This window comes from Ceratotherium simum, chromosome 14 (assembly GCF_057802395.1).
Source record: "Ceratotherium simum simum isolate JZ-2026a chromosome 14, ASM5780239v1, whole genome shotgun sequence".
NCBI classification, from domain to species: Eukaryota; Metazoa; Chordata; class Mammalia; order Perissodactyla; family Rhinocerotidae; genus Ceratotherium; species Ceratotherium simum.
In genome coordinates this window covers 9,674,249-9,691,428 of record NC_141913.1, presented here as the reverse complement: position 1 = coordinate 9,691,428, position 17,180 = coordinate 9,674,249, and the positions used below count along the sequence as shown (strand labels likewise).

Below are 17,180 nucleotides of genomic sequence, written 5' to 3'. Positions count from 1 at the left end.
AGTAAGTAAGCTAATAGGTTAAGGAAGAGTACTGCTAGTCACACGTTTCTACCACCACTGCTTTTTTTAGTCTTATACTTGAAGACTAATAGCAAGTTGCTGACAGTGGGTGGAGGAATATGAGTGGCCTTAAGAAAGTACCTTTGGCCTTTGGTTTATAAATAGATCACACGTGTATTCAGTGTATTGCTTGGACTTGTGTTGAAAGGAGCTACCATGTGTGCCAACTTATTTTTCTTTGTTTTTGCTTATATAGTGTTACTAATCATCGGTTAGTAATTTAACCCTTTTAAAGATCTATTTCCTTGACTGAATTCTCTATTGTTTTGGGTACAGATTGCTTAGTTCTCATTCTCAGTTTAATAATACATTGACTTGTGGTAGTAAGCTATAATCCATGAATTTGAATATTAAAACCTACCATTTAAAAGTCAATGCAACAAATTTTTGTTATAATGTGATTTCAGTGTTGCATTTCAATATCGGGAAGGGATGTCTTCTGAAATACACTTGCTTAAAATAAAAGTTTGAGAAATTATAGTTTGCCTATCAGGTAAATGCTCTCAGTGAAATGTAAAGAGTAAAATAGTTACTGTTTTGAACTGAACTGGGAGAAGGTCAACATGAATTCAGGCAGTATTCAAACAATTCTCATATTAAGTATATTCTGCATCTGTTGGTTGGTAAGTATCTTGCTGCTGGTGAAATTAATGTAACTTATAATTCTTTCCATTATTTATTCTAATAGAAGTGAAACAGGTGTTAAATTGCCTGGACTTAAGTGCTGAAGATAGCAATAAAACTGGCTTCTATTTTTACTAGTTATATGGGAGCTGTTTAGTAGATCCAGTTGCTCAAGTGTGCTTTTGGATGGCAGTTCAGTTTCATATACTGGCCATATCGGGGCAAGGAGAGGCCATGGAAAAAAAAAAATAGTACAACATTTGATAATGTCAGCATCTGTTATCCCTGTCAGAGAGACAGTTGAAATGTTTGAGTTACACCAGTGTCAGCAGATGCCCAGAGTTTAATATGTACTCAGTTAAAAATGAACAGCTGATCTAAGTGATGGATGTGACATTTTAGAGTGATTGAAAATACTTTTAGATATGTTAAGTTAAACTTGTAGGCACTAGAATCAGTATATATAATTTTATTTTTTAAAATTAATAACAGATGCTGTCATTTTATTTTCTGTTTCTTATTATAGCAATAAGAGTCTTAGCGCTGGGATGTTTTCAAGTCCAGCTTGAAATATAAGTTTTTTAATAATATATTAAAAACTTTTATACCTATAGAATAACAAATATAATTGTTCATTATAAAACATGGGTATAGTAATACCCTTTGAGTAGTTTTATAGAGGAACCTCTACTTTTGAGATACGTATTTTCAGTTTTTGGTATTTAGGGCGTGTACAATTAAACTTAACAAATGGAATGTGAAGCATTGCCATTCTATTTGTGAATGATCAAAAAGAAGGGCTATGCTTAAGTGAGTTAAGCTTTGAACTAATTTTTTCTTTGAAAATGTAGAATTTTTAAATCATGAGCTTTTTATAATTTCCAGTAAACATGCAATTACTTATATGCTACCATATCTAGTCATTCTTTCATTTTTTATAATCTGTTGATAAAATGAAAATCATCTTTTGACAACTATCTAGTTGTCTTATTAAACAGAGAAAATTAACTATACTTAACCTTATATCCATTTCTATGCAACTTGTGACACACAAAAAATTAAAAATATGATTATGCTTTTTACACATCTAAATATTCCAGTTGAAATAATATTTTCAGTAAGAAATGATTAGGATATATGAATATTAGTATTAGAATTTCTTTTTTCTAAGTGTGTTGTAGCTTAAAACAGATACTGTTTATAAATTGTTGCTAGCATCTTTATTATTTATAATTTTTATTAATATATAAATATGTATTATACAAAATAAATTTTGTATAAAATACAAAAAAGTATTTTGGTATTTCTAACATGCTATAAATGGTCTATCATATTTATGAAAATTGAATTATAGTTGCATAATACTAATAAAAAATGGTTGTTCTATCTGTGTAAATTGGTTTCTTGACTATAGTGTTTTCATTTTATGTGCCCCCTTTGGGGAAAGCAAATTTAAGGATAATATAGATAATAAATTAATGTTTTAAAAATATTTGGCAGTCTATTGCCAATGTGCCCTGTTGACTTACAGCTGTGGCCCAGAATTTTGTCATTTTTCATGCATTAATCTTATGTTTTAATTTATTCTAAGTAATAACAGCATTTAAACTAGAGACTGGGTTAAGGACCTGATGAACTTGAAAACGACAAGGACCACTTTTTTTTCTTTGAGAGTAGAATTTTACTTAAAAGATAGTCTTTTAGAATTGTGACTATGTAGCTTTCAAAAAAGAAAATCTAAAACAACAAAACTTGCTTCAGAAATTCCTCTAATATTATTAAATTAAAAATTTATCAAAATATGAAGAATAGCTGTTAATGTAAATGAAGTCAGCTTTTGTTATATCTTGTTTTTCTTAACAAATCAGTCGGCCCTGCTAATGTGTTATATTTAAATTAAGATCAAATTGTGGAGACAGAAAATAGGTCATGTGTATCCTTTATTCTTTTGTGCTAGTAATACTGTCTTCTCTTTTGTATTCAAATTTTAATCATGAGTGCTTAATTTAAAAATGTAAAATGTAGTATGTTTTAAACTTAAAAGATTTAAAAGGCGTTTCATGATAATTTTAAATCTATTTCAGTAGAGCTTTTTTTCTTCACAAAATATAAATCTTAGTGACATTTACTTTCCATCTGTAAGTATTAGGTACATTTTTATGGTGTTAGTATTACCAAAGGTCATCTCTTTGATGCTAGGTTAATTTATCATATGAAGGTCATTCACATAGAAAGAAGCAAGGGCTTCTTTTGGCTGCAGTTTAGTTCCCTCTTGGTGGTTTATTGCCTACCAAAAATACATACTTCTTTACATTCCATAGCATTGTATGTTCATATGGGTACATAAAGAAGTATGTACTCTGAGTAGGTATTACTAAGTTGTTAGCTGTAAAAACATGAAATGTTTTATTTTCCCATTTGTTAGTAAAACAGCTAGCTTACTGATGTAGAGCAATGGTAGATCATTTGCAGAGACTATCAAAGACTAAACTTTTGATAACAAATTTACCTGAAGCATGACATTAGTGCCATTTATAGTTCCTTGTTCTTGGTGGACATGTACTTCTAAACATTGACCAGTTATCTGTTGAACTTTGTCCTGGTTTGGTTGTTTTTGCAAGAGATTCATAGAGTCAGTGGAGTTTTACAGAGTGTATTTCAGAAATTGGTAAGACCAGCGTAGTGTTTCTTCATAGTCTTCAGAGTGAATTTCTTCTTATTTTGTAGTTTGCCTCTAGAGCCTACAAATAGACAGTAATTAATTTGGTGCAAATTCTTTTTACAAACTAGATATCTTATTAAAAACTGAGAGTGTGAGTAAACTCAATTTTTAAAGATGATGAATTTTTTGTTTTTTTTTAAGTTCACAGATAAGAACTCATGATCATTTGAAAACTTCTTTGTTGTTCCTTTGTCTTTATTAGTTACTTAACCTGAATTTTGCATTTTGGTGCTTCTGTTTAGGTTAAATGTAAATTCAAATAAATGTATAAATATCTAATTTTGGTGAATTTAGTTTTTGATTCTTTATTTTTTTAGTATAAAGGATAATTACCAGAACAGCTGACTCTTTCGAAGTGTCACTTAAAAGAACTGAAAGGTGTTAGCCTATGAGCACTTGGGTTTTAGCTTAATCATTTAGCATGAAAAGAATTATAGTTGGTGTGTTGCCTTTGATTATTGTGGTATTAAAAGGTTAATTTAAAAGAAACCCGTACGAAATTTTCAGATTTGGGAAAAGAGGGGGATAAAAGGCAGGGAAAGTAGAATTTCTGCAGCGTGTGATAAAAAGCTAGTGCAGCTCATAGAGAGCAAATCAGAACATAGCAGTAGATAGCCCAGTACTACAGCAGTTTCAGCAATGCAGCATTAGAATTTCACCATACATATTCTGATTTATTTTTGTGGCCAACTAAGAGTAAGCATTAAAAAGTATTTTGTGATCTGCCAACTTTCTTGGCTGACTAAACCTTGAAATAGTTAATAGTTTTTAAAAAATGGCATACTTTGGAAGCAGGGTGTGCTTTACTAGGGATGCAAAATCATTTGATCTGAAATAATAAAAACTAAATCTTTAATAATGTAAATGACAGTAATGGATTTGTACATTTTTGAGATCAAGAGTTATGAGCCGTGGTATTTGAACACCATTCCTTTTTACACTACATAAGCTCTCTGCTTGAACTGTGAAATTAGGCTATGCCCAGATAGAATTTAATTTAACAATAAAAACATATATCGATTCAATAATAGGTAAGCATGCAGAAAGTCATAAGCATCCTTAAAAGTACAGGCCCTGTGGTGCTGTTACCTGTGAGCTTAGTGTCATGCAGCGTTTGCAGCAGGAACAGAGATAATGACCTAGAGAGTCATAGCAGCAGCAGCCATCTCATCTTGATGGTTCCTTCACTCTATTCGCTGATTCAGCACTTCTTTTCATGAGCTGGGTGAAGTGAGGGGAGGTATCAGTGAACACAGAACCTTACCTTTTAAGATGAATTTGAAAAACAAATGAACAAACAAAAATAAATCAGCCATCTTTTCCCTCTTCCTTCCCTTACTCTTAAAAAAAAAACTACAATAGAATTGAATCAGCGTTGGCCATTTGATTTGGAATGTCATATTACCAGTATAGCACAGATATGAGTACCTTGTGTCTGCTGTACATAAAGTTAAGCAACCGAGGAAGGTTGCTACAACGGCCAAGAAAATGAACCTCACTTATTTCTCAGATAAAATGCTTCAGAAGAGGGGAAAAGTTGCAGAGGAAGTTAATGTTATAATTAAAAAAAGACAAACCGAAAAACAAAACACACCTCACTCCCCCCAAGTAATTGTAAACATTCACCCTATTTTCCTTTGCCCACCAGAATAGATTGGGTTCTTCTGACTTCCCAGGAAATATTCTGCATCTTTCTTGCTGTGAGATTTTTTTGGTTTTTAGTTTCCAGGATTAAATGGTAGATCTGTATTGAAGCTACCTTGTCATATCCAGAGGTCAAGTCTGCAAGCAAGGTCAGGACTTCCACATGGTCACTACAGAGGTTAACTTATATTCTTCCCTCAGTGGCCACAGGCTGAACTGTTGCAGCTTTATAGGCAGCTAAGCATTTGAAACATGCACTCCCAGGCAAACAGACTCTCTTGTGCCTCTCTCTTCCCTGACCATATTTAGTCAACCATAGCAAAAAATAGTCTCTCAGCTGTTGATTGTCGATCCAAAAGCTGAGGAAGCCTCTATCTTGCTTTCTGCCTATTGATTGTTCATCCTGCGGTCTAAACACTGCTTTGCCATTTGTCCTGCCCTTTTTTTTTTTTTTTTTTAAAGCACTGCCAAATAAAGCGGTCTCTCATGTTTCCACTTACATTTCCCAGACTTTCACTGAGCTTGCGCTGAGACTAGGAAAGCCTGATGTGGCTGTCACTATACTTAGAATCACTGCAGAGAAAAAGGAAAGAGGAAAAATCACCCCGGCTAGTAGCAAGACAGTCTTTAGACAGATATGGAACAAGTAAAATCCCTCTGCTGCCCAAAGATATTTTATAACCTGATTCTTTGTTGGTAAAAAATATTATGGATAGTGATATTTTACATAGCTAAAGGCCCGAAGGGATTTTGTAGTGTTATCTTTAGAGCTAGTTGTTGCTATACATGCTTTTTAAATTTAATGAATAGTATTTGAATGAAAAATATGTGGAAATGGTAAATAGAACATGTATATTAAAGGTGGAGAGAGATCATTGAGGAAGAAGACAGTAGTGTGTAAATGAAATTTTGAAATGCTACTTAAAACTTTTAATTGTGTCAATTTCAGTTAAATTTTTATAGTGCTTAGATGAAAAACAGTCGAATACTTTTGAGAAATTATGTACTTGTATATTGAAACTATACATATATATGACTATTAAAATGCATTTTATTAATTAAATTTAGTTTATTTTCAAATGTGAAGTGGTTTTTTTATCCCTTCTATGTGTCGTTCCTCCTTAATTTTCTGTAATAGCATTTCTCAGAGGAAAAATACTTCTGCTATAAATTTTAATATTGAAATTTATTTTTTTAACCAAAGAGAAAAAATATAACATCAAATTCAACAAACTTGTGGAGATACAATTTAAGATCTTACAAACCTAAAAAATGCCCAAGAGAAACCAACTATACCTCGTTCGTAATTCAAATATATTCTCTTAAGTATTGATTCAGTTAAGAATTTAGAAAAACCGTTATCAGCTTTCTAAGCTCCTTCTCCTGCAGGAGAAGTTTGTCCTTGACCTTCTTTTTATCGTCAGCATTTAATACCGTAGAGGTTTAATTATTTTGGATAGCTATTTTAAAACAGTGATATAAAGAATGCTTCTTTAGATATTTGGCAGTTTTAAAGAACCAACTTTTCCTAGAAATTGAAATAATCTTACGCGTATTGTGAGAAGGTGACACGTGTTTCAGAGTGTGTAAGATAGGTGAATTTTCAGGTTTCTGAATTGCTCCATATTTGCTAACTATTTTGTAGCAGTGAGAGGCTTTTTTTCCCCCCGCTGGCACTTACATAATATATTAAGTGCCGGGCACTCTTCTTAGCCCTTTTGAATTTTCGTAACAACCCTGTGAGATAGGATTTGTGATTCTTTCACATTTTATAGATGAGAAAACTGAGGCATAGAAGTTAAGTAACGTGCTCAAGTCACCAGCCGTTCAGTTTGCTATTGCCAGAGTTTAAACTCAGATAGTTTGGCATCAGACTCCGAGCTGTTCACCACCATGCTGTGCTGCTGCTCTGGTTTGTACTAATGAAATCAGTTAGGGAGTTACCACTCCTGGGGACTGGAGCATGCACCGAAAATATAGTATGTTGCTAATATCCTTGCCTCAGTATATTCAGAAAGGTGATTGTTCATTTGATTGTTTCTTCATTTGTTCCATGCAACAAAACTTTGAGCTTCTTATACTAGGTATACAAAGGGGACATAAAGATAAACAAAATGGGTTTCCCTGGCTTACAACATAGAAGGAGAAAAAATAAGGGCTGACTGGTCATTTAAGAGATCATTTTGGTTGTCTTCAGTTTAAAAATGATCAAGTACTCACCTATACAACTCTTCTGCATCCTGTATTGTCATTTCGAGCTAAGTTCTACTACGTTACCAAATTTCTAGTAAATGAATTTAAGCTAAATTAATGAACCTTTTAATTATGGTACCTGTCAAAAAAGAGTTTGTAGGAAAAAAATAAAACCCACCAAAAAAAGAATTAAAAAACATAAGTAATGTCTATTCACTGTAGTTCTTTCATTGAGAGAAAAAACCATCCATATTCATTTGTTCAAGTGATTACCATGGATAGCATTTTGGTATATACCCTCCTAGACTTCTTGTCTACATTCATTCAGATAGGGATGTGTATTGAACAAAAATGTGTTCAGACTTCTTACATGCTAACCTGCTTTTAGCAAGCCCAAAAGAACTTCTATGTGGGATTGATCAACTTTCTTAATAAGTTCCTTTATGGATTCTGGACCACCATACTTTAACTGATATTTGAGGGATTGTTCATTAACTTAGTAAACATTTCTTGAACCCCTAATATGTGCTATAGTGCTATTCTAATGTTTTTTTTTTTTTTTTTCATTAAGTAATACTAATATATAAGGCCTCCACAGTATGGTTTGTTTGGAAAAACGTTGCCTATCTCTGAAGAAAGATTGCAAAGCATCACAGGCCCTAAAAATGGACCCGGTGCCATTTGACGATTACATACCAATGCAGACAGCTGCTTGTCTCCTCTACTTCTTAGAACTCATTTGTTCATCATTCAGCAAACGTTTGAGTGTTACCATGTGCCAGGGATTATGCTGGGCACCACTATTAGTTGTTCCGGAACTTAATGCTTCTTTGGCACTATTCACAAATGCCTGCTTAACTGGTAGTAAGATCTTATCTTTAAACTATCCATGTCCTTAACCTCTTGGAAAACAACCAGATTGGGAAATAAAGAAGAGTGTTGGAGCATTGGGGAAAATATCTCCAAATGTCATATACTGTGTTCCAGAGGTGAGAGTCTATTGGCTTAATAAAATGATTGATTTGTTGAACTGGTAATACCCTTATCCCAGCAACTCTGTGGGCCTCTGTGCTTGCAGGATAACAACAGGCTCCTCTTAATTAACTAAGGTGCTGTAGAGAACAGCCTGCAACTGGCCTTCATAGTTATATTGTGGGTTCCTAAGGTTGTCTATCCCATGGAAAGAAAGGAGACAAGCCTCTCAGAGCAGCTCTTGATGTGAGGGTAAGGGGACCAGAGACTGTCCTGTTTAACTTCTCCTTAGCTCACCTTGCAGCCTGGGCCCAAAGATTGGCTCTTTTCTTGAGGCCTTGTATTATTTGTTTCTGTTTGGTTGGTTTTCACGGGGAGGAAGGTCAGTAATGAACGTTAATTAGTGGCTTTCTAGTTATTATGAGAGGGTTATAGTTCTCTGTAAAAATTAATCTACCCCAAATCTCCAGTGTAGAAGTTTTCCAAATAATTTATGTAGGTACTCCACCCTCAAGGGAATGGAACATAACTTTCTACTCCTTAAGTGTAGGCTGTACATAGTGACTTCCTTCCAAAGAGTATATTGTATAGCGTTCTGTAGTATAGAAAGGGGGAAGAAGAGTAACTTTACAGTGGAGAAACCTGACAAACACTGCCTCAGCCAGGTGATCAAGGTTAACATTGAGAGTGATAAGTCATGTTGATAAAATGCACCTTTGATGTGATGTGATGAAATGGCACGTTACCTTTGTGAACTTCCTCCCCGAAACTCATAATCCCAGTGTAATCATGGGAAAAACATCAGACAAATTCCAACTGAGGGACATTCTACAAAATCCCTGATTAGTATTTATCAACACTGTCTGTCAGAGTCATCAAAAACAAGGAAAGTCTGAGAAATTATCACAACCAAGGGGAGCCTAAGGAGACTTTTCAACTAAATGTAATGTATTCTGGAGCAGAAAAAGAACAATAAATAAAAACTAAAGAAATAGAAATGAAGTATGGACTGTAGTTAATCACAATCAGTGCTGGTTCATTAATTGTAATAAATGTACCATACTAATGTAAAATGTTAACAGTAGGAGTGAAGAACTTTCTGTACTATCTTCACAATTTTCTGTAAATCTAAGAGTTCTAAAATAAAAAGTTTATATACAAACAGCAACAACAAAAATTAATGTCACTCCTGGCTAGTTGACAGTTGACTTTTGTGTTAATTTTGATTTGGGGCTATCTGCAGTGTTTCTTCCCATGTTAATCAGGAGTTGATTTTGCTGTAATTGAGTTATCAACAAAATAGTTTAGTCTTGTGTTCTTTTAAAAGTATATTAAGGCAAGAGACTATATTTTAGAATAATTTTTGTCAAGACCATTCTTTTTTTTTTTTTTTTTTTTTTTGTGAGGAAGATCAGCCCTGAGCTAACATCCGTGCTACTCCTCCTCTTTTTGCTGAGGAACACCGGCCCTGGGCTAACATCCGTGCCCATCTTCCTCTACTTTATATGGGACACCACCACGGCATGGCTTGACAAGTGATGTGTCGGTCTGCGCCTGGGATCCGAACCTGGGAACCCTGGACTGCCGAAGCAGAGTACGCGAACTTAACCCCTATGCCACCAGGCCAGCCCCTGAATTTTCCATTTTAATATTAGGATTTGATTTACTTTGTAGAATGTGATCTAGAAGTGACGAGGATTATTTTGTCACTTCCAACAGTAGCCTGGAATTACTACCTTTCCCTTGTTCTGACAGTTCAGTTGTGCACATTGTGCTAAGAGAGGAAAAAGCAAAAAGACACAAAGTAATGAGAGAGCAGAGAGGCAACACGCTTTCAAGAATACATATCTGTTTCTGTTTAAATGCCTTAGTAACTTGCTGAGCCGTTGGCTCTTCTTTCTGAGGGGCCTCAGCTTTCTCTACCTTGTTCACTTATAAAATGCAAGACTGGAAGAACAAGTTAAGTGATGGCTCCATCTCAGCAGACAGCTTATACTCAGAGGTTGAATTGCTCCTCTTTCGCTGTCCTTCCTTTGAGCTATTGGCAGTGTAATATGGGAATGTACTTCTGAAACTGGAGTGGAAGACAGAGGGAAACATGGTTCCATAGGAACCAACTTCTCAGGAATATCTATTCAATAATGTGACTTAAAAAAACAACTTGATGAAATTAGCGTGGACCACACTGTGTAATTTAAAACTTACTGTAACATTTATATATCTTAGCTACAAGGAGTAAAGTTGCAAATTAAAAAGATTGAATATAATAAGCCCAAATATTATCTTAGTGTTTTAACTTACATTTTTTTAATCAAACTAATATATATACATAGTTAAGTCAAATAGTACTACAAAGCTTATAATGAAAGAGAACTGTCTTCTGCTTTATCCCTCTTCATCTCTGTCCTCCTCCTCCACCCCCCAAATAACTTGCTGCTTATCCTGCAATTTCTTAGTTTATCAATTGTAAACATTATCTACTGATTTCCTGTCATGGAAAGTGAATATTTAAAACTGTTAACACTCTCTATTACCACCATTTCTGTCAACATAGTTATATCACAGTTTTTCTTTAAATCAATAATGTGTTTGCATTATTATTTTTAATGATTATATTTTGTGTTTAGTAAAACTTTTTTTCCCATGATTTAATACTTGCATCTTCAAAACTCTCCAAAAGAATTATAAAACTCCTATAAATTCTGTTTTTCCCATGGTCATGTGTGTAGAGTAATAGATAATGTATGGCATTAGCATCATGATTATGTCATATCCAAACATTCAGTAGTATAATGTTGGACCAGTACTTTTCCCTGTTAAAAATCTGAGTCCAGGTCTACATAATATTGAGTATTTTATTTTAATCCACTGAGTGAGGAGGATTAGAATCCTTATAATTACTGAAAATGAACTAAAGCAGGAAACCTTAGCTTTGTGTGAGGTTCATGAATGGGATTTAGGGGTCTGTAGACTCCCTCAGAATTGTAGGTAAAGATTTTTACATGCATTTCTCTGGGGTCCGTAGATTTCCAAAGAAGTCTGTCACCCCTAAACAATGATTGTAACTTCAGTAACAACCACTGAAGGATATCTTTAAGCTGTGATTCTCAATATACTTTGTATCATAAACCTGTTTAAAAATCTGATAAAAGCTATAAACTTCCAAATTTGAGTACAGTTTTAGAGGTTCTGGGATACTCGAAAGCCTGCTTTCAGACTTTTTGGTCTTCCTACATGGGATTCATAGACCACTGCCATTAAGGAAACATATTCTGGGTCATGTTAGGCCATAGTATCATTATTTTAGAGACTTAAACAGTTTCATTTGCACACATTCTTATTCTGCATCTTCAGACCGTTTCTCCACATGTTTATAACATTTCTCTGTTTGAAAATTTTCTCTCTTGTATATATCACCCTAGGAAAAACTATCCCAATATGTATCTTACTATTATTTCTTGCCCTTTTTTACTCTCACTGGGACAATTTTAAAAGCTTTTCTTTTCTGCGTTTACTGCCTTTTTTAGGTGTGGGGGAAGATTCAGTGTCTAACATATATATATATCAGTGCTGTCCCTGCCAAGTCCAACACTTCTTACAGGAGCAGCTACCTTAGGTCTCAGTCTTAAAAAAAAAACAATTGGTGGATAAGTATATTAAGGGAACTTTTTTTCCAAATTATATTATGAGGTTTCCACATACAACCTTTCTGTTAAGAAAAGTTACTGATGTATGTTAAGAAAAGTTGCTTCTAATTTCACTTTTCTTTTTTGGGAGTAGGGTGACTTTTTCTTTAAGAAGTATCATTTCTTGATAATTAGTTCCTCTGTTCTTTTATGGTTTAATCTTTGGTGTTCTTTAGGATAACTTTGTCTTTTTTGCTTTGAAAATACTTTGTTACCAATTCTTAAATTTTAAGTATTAGATTATGACCATTTTGTGTCTTTTGCTGTCAACTGGATTTAGCACTACTAAATGACATATATCAGATTTTTAACTCTGGAGAGTTCATGATAATTTGCCAGTTACATAAAATTTGTCTCAATTATCACTATTTTTCCTACTTTGTTATTGTTGTTACCTGGTTGTTCTTTATTAACTCTTTCGTTAATATGTACTATTCAAATTGAACCTAAGAGATTCCACAAAGCTAAAATTGTGTCCTTATTAGGATAATTTTTTTTCTCCTTTGGTTTTTTTTCCTCTCATAATGTTTCCCCTTTGTAGCACTCTCATTCTATTTTGGTTCTATTCTCCAAATAGTGATATTTTGTTTACTTCTTAAAATATCAAAAAGCTGTACATTTGAGATTTAGAAAAATTGAATTTCTGTTTGTCTCTAAGGGCATAATTTTCTTTACAGAGGAATATTTTCATTTGATTTCAGAAGTTTCTTTTGAATATTTTTTTCTAAAGAAAATAAAATATTAAATATAAAATTATGTAAATATTAAAATAATGTAAATTTGATTTTCAGTGCAATGCGTGTTTTACTATCTAAATTACCAAGACCATGGATTGTGGATGAGAAGAAAGATGATGGTTATACTGCCTTGCATCTGGCTGCCCTTAATAATCATGTTGAAGTGGCTGAACTGTTGGTACATCAGGTAGGAAAAGCAGTTCAATAATTTTTAACAATTTTGGACCATTGCCATTCATTTATTACTTCATCACCTACCTATTAGTAGGTTACAATAAAATCCCATGATGATGCAAATTCAGCTATAGTGCATATTCAGTCTTCTGCCTAACAGTGGGTCTGCCTAACAGTGGTTCTTAAATAGAGGGAGGTGGTGTGTGTGTGTGTGTGTGTGTGTGTGTGTGTATGCGAGTGGATCCATCAGCTCAGTATTCCCTCTGCACAGTCTTTCTGGATTGGTCTGATGAAATGGGCATTAACTAAAAGGAATTTCCCAGAATTGCTGTCGCTGTTATAAAAGTATCAGTCAGCCATGGGACCAAGAACCATCATGTTGATATCTAAGCTGGGGATTGCCATCAGGTAACACCAGGCTGTAGCCAAGATCTGGGGATTCAGTTCATGACTCCTGATGAACCTCTGGAATCTGTGGCTGGAAAGTGACACAGGCTCACCTTAGTCATTTCATTCATCTCAGAAATAGAATGACTCTGCATTTTTATGAAATTGGATTTTTTTGGGAACCTATGTATTGCAGTTTTATGGTGTTTTAGTATATTCAGCAAACTTGTTAAGTGCTTTAATCAAGCATATGCCATATAGAAGCACTGAAGTTACCAAAGAATTATCTGTGATCCCTGACTTCAAGGAACTTACAGTCTAGTTAAGAAGATGAAATAGCAGAAAAATTTAGTAGATAGTACATTATATATAATTAAGTCCCAGATCATAGGATAGACACTCCGTAAACTACAGAAATTTAGATAACGAAATAGTGCATGGGGGCTGGCCCCGTGCCCTAGTGGTTAAGTTCGGCATGCTCCACTTTGGTGGCCTAGGTTTAGTTCCCGGGCTCAGACTTACACCACTCGTCAGTGGCCATGCTGTGGCAGCGACCCACATACAAAACAGAGGAAGATTGGCACAGATGTTAGCTCAGGGTGAATCTTCCTCAGCAAAAAAACAAAAAAAGAAATAGTTCAAAAGTTAAACTGCCTTTCCCCTGCCATTTTCAGCCTTTATTAAAGTTATTTCTATTAGGAGTATTGTTAATTATTATAAATTCCTTTTCATCCAAAATCTAAGGGACTGACCTTAAGCCAATACCACACTGTCTGCGTTATTATTGCTTTATAGTAAGTCTTGAAATCAGTTACAGTAAGTCCTCCAACTTTGTTCTTCTTTCTCAAATTACTTTAATATTCTAGATCTTTTGAATTTCCATATTTTAGAATCAGATTATTAGTTTCTATTAAAAAGTCTTTTGGTAGTTTGATTGTTTTTGCACATACTAGATTTATCTTTAGGTAATTTTTTGATGCTATTGTAAATTGTTTTAAAATTTCAATTGCTAATTCTATATTACTAGTATATAGAAATACAGTTTTTTTTGATATATTGACCGGGTATCCTGACTTTGCTTAAGTTACCATTGGTCATTAGGGAAACAGAAATTACAGCCACAATGAGATACTACTACTCACCAATTACAGGGACTAAAAACCAAGTGTTGATGAGGAGGTGGAGCAGTTAGAAATCATAAACACTGCTGGTGTTTTTCAAAGCAGACACTTTGAAAAACAATTTGGCAGCTTCTTCTGAAGTTAAACATGTGCTCACTGTGCGATCTAGCAATCCCACTTCTAGTTATGTACCCAAGACAACTGAGGACACATTTCCACACAAATACTAAATATTTATAGTAGCTTTATTTATAATAGCTCCAACCTGGAAGCAAGCCAGATGTTCATCAACTAGTGCCTGGATAAACAAATTATGTACATCCATACAATGAATGCTACTTTGGAAAATCTAAATGGTGGAAAAGTTCAGGAAACTTAAAAAGAAAATCCCTCACCTTCTGCATTTATATGAGAACAGACATGGTAAGAAAACAAGCTGAGATCAGTACCTCATGATCAACTCAAAGAAACATAAATAGTGAAAACAAACCTGAAACTCCCATCTTCCAGAATATGTCATGGCATTACCGGAGTTTCAGCTCTACGTGATGCTCCTAGCAAGGGCACAGGTAGGTAAGTATCAGACTTGTAGTCAGAGGGCATGAATGGTTCTGAGACGTAAAAAGAATGATAAAGTTTATCTTTTGAATCTGTAGCCCTTTTCTTAATTTCAATTTTTTTTTTTTTTTTTATTATACTAGACATTGTGCTAGGCAGTTTACATGTTACTTTTCTTAATCCTCTCATTGACTCTGTAAAGTAGGTTATGCTGTTACCATTTTGGAGCTGAGGAAATTGGCATAAAATGGTATAATGCTTGCTTAAGTTTACAAAGCTCATAAGTGACACTGCTTGAACCCAGGTCCCCTGATGCTCACAGTTCAGTGCTTTTGCCTCTCAGTCCCTTTCCTTTGTCCTTGGCATCATATGTTCCCTTATGGTCCTTTGGCTATCCCAGGACCCTGATGGGACTTGCTGCTCTTCCTTTAATATGTATTTTTAATACTAATTAAGCATTGTCGTCTTCTCACTCTCAAGCAAAGTTCCTTTTCACTGAATGGGGAAGAGCTCAATTATGCAACAAGAGGAAGTGACCTTATTAGGTCACGAATATAAATCTGAATCCCATATGAACTTTTCAGGAAGTATTTACAGTTAAAAGGAGCTGATTATCTCCATTGCTCTATAATGGAGATTGAAAGGAAACTATGTTTGACTCTGTCCTGTACTTTCTCCTTGAACTGTTCTTAGATGGAGTCACCATAATAAAAATAATTATTTTAAACTTGCTGTTCTACTTCAGAAAGTTTGCTGCCCCATCCGTTTCTTCCTGTGTTACCTGCAGCTGTTACCATGTGAGAACAATGCCCCATCAGCTAGAGGAGAGAAGAGTGGTCAACAGTGTCCAATATTGTTTATTCCTCACAAAGAGTTACGGTTTTAGTGTTTTTCACTGTTGTCAAATTTTAACTCTGTAAACTTTGTTCTTCTTCAGGGTAATGCAAACCTGGATATCCAGAATGTGAACCAGCAGACTGCCCTACACCTTGCTGTGGAACGACAACACACCCAGATCGTGAGGGTACAGTGTTTACTGACATGTCTCTGAGCTTACAGTTGTATTTTAACAGAGTTCTAGAATGTCTTGAAATTTAAATGAAACGTTAGATTTCTCAAAAGGCATAGTTAGATGTAAAAATTATGATTTTAGGCTAATATTTTATATCAATTGAAAGAATTTTAATTTATAATAGGGAAAAGTCTTAAAACTCTGATATTCAAAGTCTTTATAATTTTGTTGCCAGACTTGTGAAATCCCAGAATATCAAATCATAGAATTTCAGGGCCGGCCCCATGGCTTAGCGGTTAAGTGCGTGCGCTCCACTGCTGGCGGCCCGGGTTTGGATCCCGGGCGCGCACCAATGCACCACTTCTCCGACCATGCTGAGGCCACGTCCCACATACAGCAACTAGAAGGATGTGCAACTATGACATACAACTATCTACTGGGGCTTTGGGGAAAAAAAAGGAGGAGGATTGGCAATAGATGTTAGCTCAGAGCCGGTCTTCTTCAGCAAAATGAGGAGGATTAGCACAGATGTTAGCTCAGGGCTGATCTTCCTCACCAAAAAAAAAAAAAAAAATCATAGAATTTCAAAGTAACATATAAAATAGTTTTTAAAAAGTACCTTCCCTCTTAATTTGTATAATTGAGAGTGAGCCATAATTAAAAACTTTGGCTGGACTGTTGCTGCAGATTCCAACAAAGCTGAGATATGTATTTTTATTTTACTCATCTGGTTTTTCTAGACAAAATGTTTGAAAGATTATCTATTTAAAATTTTTTTGTAGAGTAGTGATTCTTAAAGTTTGGAGGCTGAACCAGCAGCATCCTAGAAAGGTCCTTGGGCCCTACCTCAGACCAGCCAAATCAGAACCTCCGGGGTGGGGAACTAGCAATTTGTGGTTTAACAAGCCCTGCAGGTAATCCTGATGCAGTTCAAATTGGAGAAGCACTGCCCTAGAGTGACATTTTATGTAACCTTTTTGGAACAAAGTAAAAAAAAAAGAAAAAGAAAGGTAATTTGCTAAGACAGGTAAGACCGTATGCTTGAGATTGGCTTCTGTGTACAGTGTTTTTCTAAAACTTTGATAACATTTGTAGAAAGGATTAGGAAAATTCTTAAAGCACCATAAGCAAAGTCTTTAAATAAAGTTATATTTACTACTTAAAATCTATTGAAATATGTCAATTATGCATTTTATGTAAGAGGTTGTAGTTTAGCAAACAATTCACATTTATTGTATTTAAATTCCTCTTGTTAAATATTCTTCCTTTATCTCTGATAATGACTTTCCT

At 34.5% G+C, this 17,180-nt stretch overlaps 1 protein-coding gene across 2 annotated transcripts in view; it reads left to right on the top strand.

The window, feature by feature from the left end:
* The window catches only part of MIB1 (MIB E3 ubiquitin protein ligase 1), a 114,314-nt gene that overhangs the window by 74,274 nt on the left and 22,860 nt on the right, over positions 1-17,180 (top strand). For both annotated transcript variants that reach the window (XM_087438995.1, XM_004421043.3), the window contains 2 exons: positions 12,693-12,825; positions 15,816-15,902. In XM_087438995.1, the coding sequence (XP_087295121.1) occupies positions 12,693-12,825; positions 15,816-15,902 (220 nt within the window). The remainder of the gene's footprint in view (positions 1-12,692; positions 12,826-15,815; positions 15,903-17,180) is intronic.